At 53.3% G+C, this 4,592-nt stretch overlaps 1 protein-coding gene across 1 annotated transcript; it reads right to left on the reverse strand.

Annotated features, from left to right (window-relative positions):
- Window positions 1-1,313: 1,313 nt before the first annotated feature.
- On the reverse strand, window positions 1,314-3,462 carry LOC113206729 (uncharacterized). The gene is made up of 2 exons (XM_026422951.2): window positions 3,249-3,462; window positions 1,314-2,994 (listed from the first exon to the last, which is right to left on the reverse strand). The coding sequence occupies exon 2, from the start codon at window positions 2,989-2,991 to the stop codon at window positions 1,411-1,413; it is 1,581 nt and encodes a 526-aa protein (XP_026278736.1). The 5' UTR covers window positions 2,992-2,994; window positions 3,249-3,462; the 3' UTR covers window positions 1,314-1,410.
- Between the last annotated feature and the right edge of the window lie 1,130 nt (window positions 3,463-4,592).

The raw sequence follows: 4,592 nt of genomic DNA on the forward strand, positions 1-4,592 counted from the left end.
GGGGCGGGGCGGGCACAGATGTCACTGATCAATATGATGGCAGGCTGCTGCGGGGGGGCGCTACAGCCGGCCCGGCGCCGCCACCTATCTGATTTATCTTTTGTAGCGCTCCCAAGTTATACGTCGCCGTCTCGGGCCATATCTCCCCGGCGATGCCTATATACGTGTCGGTCGGGCGAGTGGAGCGGTCGGCGGGAGAGAGAGGGGAGAGGGGGTGGCAATCTTCGCAGAGTCATGCGTGTAAACTGCCAACTCTCGTATTACTTTCCGCAGACCGAGAGCAGGCGTGGCCCCGCGGTTAGGAACGACTAACAGTAAGGAGTCAGAACAATGTGACGAAGTATGATTTCGGTAAGGAAGACACAAATCGATACAGTTATTTTGTTTATGTTTGCTTTTTCCAGTTTTAGTCCTATGAGTGTACAATACTACCATATTTTTAGCGAACAAGCAACTTTTTTTATTTTGAAGCATTTCTACATTTTTGGAGCATTTTTGACAATTTCTAAGCTTAAAAGGCATCATATCTCAAAGTGCCACGCTTTTTATTGATGATTCTTAGTACAATTTTCACGAGGAATCCGAATCTGTAAACGCCATATTTCTAGCGAACAAGTAACTTTTTTATTTTGCCGTATTTTGGACAGTCCCTTAAAGACAGTCTCGAGGGGACTGTCTCTTTCTCAGCCGTGTGGGCTAATGTTTTTTTTACATTTTAAAGGGTTTTTTTCATATTTCGGCGTATTAAATGGGTCGTTTTGGTCTCAAAATATGGGGTACTGGGTACTTCGTTTTCTGGTGTTTTTAAAGTATTATTTGAATCGATTCGGACCAAAAAATATTTTTTGCGCACTTTTACACTGATACATAAAGTGTGCAACTGACACACACTTTAAGGTGTTTAACACCGTGTGGCACACTTCTATGTGTGCAACACGAGTTTGAATAGTTGGAAGTGTTCAACAGGTGTGTTGCACACTTTTAAATCTTCAACCTGACCGACGAGCACTATAGCTCAACGCTCAAGTTAAACACTAAAAAGTGTGCAACACACCTGTTGAACACTTCCAACTATTCAAAACTCATGTTGCACACATAGAAGTGTGCCACACGGTGTTAAACACCTTAAAGTGTGTGTCAGTTGCACACTTTATATATCAGTGTAGCCATTTTGAACCACTGTGGCGCCGGCAGCGCGCGGCTGTGCCAAAACCCGGCGCCACGCAAAGCGCCTTGCTGTTGCTATATATGGGAGACGGTAGGGGGGGGGGGGTCTTGGGAATTGTCTAAAAGTCCATCAAAAAATACACAGCAATTTACATAATAAGCATTTATTCATTGGTTGAAACGCTGAGCAGAATCAATTATGTCAAATTTGCACTGAATGTTTCACTACACAGAAATGATAAATCAATACACAGGTTGAATATCGTTGATGTGAATCCAAATCCAATCAGAAGCGTGATATTCTGGGCAGGGACACTGGCCTGTAGGGTGCGTGAAAACGCCAACGAATTTGGGATCCTCCTCACCCTTATTAAGTCCCTCAAGTTCTTTGTGGCAGTTCAGTTGACACGCGTTGCACTTCTCCTCGTACAGGTCCTCCTCATCCGAGTCCTCATCCGAGTCCTCATCGTCTTCGGATTTGGGGCAGCCCGTGGTGGAGTACTCTACCACAACGTGAAGCAAGGGGTTCCTCGACAGAAGCACACCGAGCTCCCTTCCGTGTAGAAATTCGTGAGAGCACATGTGACTGTGAGTGTAATTGTCAAGTATATGGATGCTCCGCAGGGACGGGGCGGTTAGTGGGCTAATGGCAGCAACCACCGGGGCTGGATCCACTACTCTGAGCACGAGGCGTCGCAGGGCCGGCAGCGAGGGCAGCCGGGTCGCCAGGTGAGGTACGAGAAGGGTCTGAGAGTACAAGCCCTCGACATCGACATCGATGGACAGCGTCTGCACTTGGGAGCGTCCGGTCGACGCGAGTTCACTAATCAGCTCCACGCCGAATTCACTGTCGTCAACCTTATCGTCGTCAGCTCCACGAGGTCGGTTAGGGAAGTGGAGGTGGAGGGAGCGGATCTGGAGCGCGCTGCGGAGGAGCTCCAAGACGCCGTGGACGTTGGCCTCGGTGTCACGCTGCACGGTGAGCTCCAGCTCCCTGAGCGACTCGCACGCCGCCACCCGCCCCAGCCCGGGCATCAGTGGGCAGCTCAGCTTGCGGAGGTTGGGCATGCCGGCGAGCAGGCGCGCCGTCGAGGTCGAGGCGAGGGTCGTGGACGCGGAGGACGAGAGGAACATATGGCGGTAGCCGATGTGAACCTCCTCCAAGGTCGCGGCGTGCCCGGCCAGCATGTAGTCGCAGAAGGGCTCTGGCGGCCGGGGGACCATCTCGCAGCGGAAAGTCCTCAAGGACGGCGTGATGGTGCCGCGCTGACCGGTCCCAGGCGGGATCCATGTCCTGTCGCCCAGGTTCCCGCACTTCCCCTCGATACTGACCATCTCCAGGCCGGGCGTTGAGGCCAGCGTCCCAAACAGTAAGTCCATGGCGTCTTTAGGCGGAATGAAGGAACGTGCCCTCAGGGTTAGCCTCACTTCCCGCAGCCGCCCGAGCGCCACCTGCTGGTTGACGATCTGGACGGCTTTCGCGACGTGCTTGGGCCCGAATTTCCGCACAGTGATCGCCAACACTCTGGCGGCACAAGACGTCGTCCGCAGGTCACCGTGGCGACACGCCGCCGATAGCAGAGGAACAGCGGTCCAGATCTCGCGCACGCACGGCGCCAGGCGGAGCTCCTGGCACAACCACGGCATGGGACCGTAGAGCTGGAGGGAGAGCGGGTCGCCAACGCCAATCCATCGACGCCGCCACACGTCGGGGTGCTGGGCCAGGCCAGCCAGACGCTTGCACACAAGGCGGCACGCCAAGAGGTCCTCCACATCCAGTCGCGACATGACCATGGCCAGCACGTCGTCCGGCAGCAGATCCATGAGCTGTGGGGACACAATAACAAACAGCTCTGTAACGAGGCTTGTATCAGGTGACTCACGCCGCGCACTTTCGTAGCAGTACATACTGAATGGCATGCACGGGTGCGGACGGGTTTGCCAATCCTCGCTGCCCACGGCTCCTTATGGCCCGCCCGCGTGCGATACAGTATATGACTACGAAAGTGCGCGGCGTGAATCAGCCAGCCGGTACGCACACTGTGACGATTTGCTCGAGATTGTTTAAACTAACTACCTACCTACGGTGGCTGGGTCTGGGTGGCTCTGACAAACAGGAGAGGCTCGATGTTTCGTCCTCAGAGCTGGGTATCCTTCCACTTCCACCTCGAGTGCCGCACTACGACTGCCGGCCCCCGCCCCCCGGCCCGGGGCCCGGGCGGGCCCGGGCTGAGAGCCCGGCGTGCTTAGCGGGGGATGGGAAGGATCAGGGGCCTTACCCCGTCGGCCCGGCCGGAGTCCCCAGGTAGCCCGGAATCGAAGCGACGAGAGGGTCACCCGCGCCCGCTAGCCGACGGGGGCGCGGGCGGGAAAACCGGAAAACGGAGGAACGATGAGTTGCCTCACGTGAGCGAGAGAAAGAGGGGGGTGGGGGGTGTAGATGTCCTCGTCCTTGAAGACAACTGCCTACAGGACTACAGGGTGGCGGCGTGCCCGGCCCTGCCCGGCCAGCATACATAGTTGCGGAAGGCGGAAGGCCACTGTCCAGTCCAGACAGGGTTGAATTGAATATGGAAGGTGAAGCTCTTCAGGGACGAGGGTGCCGCCGGTGGTGGGGGGTACGACTTTGCACGCAGCACTTGATTCCAACTTTAAACGTGAACTTCTCTAGACGCGGTCGGAAACCATCGCCCCCAACAGCAAGTCGGCGGTATTTTAGCCCGAGCAGAAGTAGTGTGTAGTGTAGACCCTGTAGACTGCCGGCCGAACGCCTCCTGCTGTTTGACAATCTGGACGACATCCGCAACCTCCTCGGGCCCGCACTCCTCCGTGGCGCACGAGGCTTGCCTGTCCACTTGACATGTGATCCCCAGTCTCAAATTTTAAATTTGAACCACAGCGCTCTGAAACGTCAATGTGCTTGTTTTCGCGCACTCAGAAATTACGAATTCAGCAAAATTTGAATGCTGGTTCCAGCATCATTTTCTGTCTTTTGTTGGGTGAGTTTATTTATTAGACAGTCCCTGTCTGTAACCGAAGGTGAAAGTATTCCGTTTTGATAAAAGTTATTGCCGTTGCCAATATTGGTGATTCACGTTCCAGTTTTGATTTTCAGTCTTGCTTTGATACCTTATAGAATTTAAACATACAAGCCTTAGCGACTGTATATTTTGAATTTGCCTTTGGAGCTGGACTGTCTCGTTACCGGCCGGCAGGCCAGTTTTTTTTTCCCACCATTTTCATCACTTTCGTTTAGCATTGCTGATCGGTACTTTTTTCAAACGACACTAAAGGAGTAAAAGTGCACGACGGAACACTTTCCAAAGATGGATGGATGGATGGATAGATAGATAGATAGATAGATAGATAGATAGATAGATAGATAGATAGATAGATAGATAGATAGATAGATAGATAGATAGATA

The sequence above is a fragment of the Frankliniella occidentalis genome, unplaced genomic scaffold (genome assembly GCF_000697945.3).
Source record: "Frankliniella occidentalis isolate FOCC.00 unplaced genomic scaffold, Focc_3.1 Scaffold151, whole genome shotgun sequence".
Classification (NCBI taxonomy): Eukaryota; Metazoa; Arthropoda; class Insecta; order Thysanoptera; family Thripidae; genus Frankliniella; species Frankliniella occidentalis.

Excerpts from the sequence above, each read along its gene's own strand:
- LOC113206729 (XM_026422951.2), bottom strand. The coding sequence starts at position 2,991 with ATGGATCTGCTGCCGGACGACGTGCTGGCCATGGTCATGTCGCGACTG.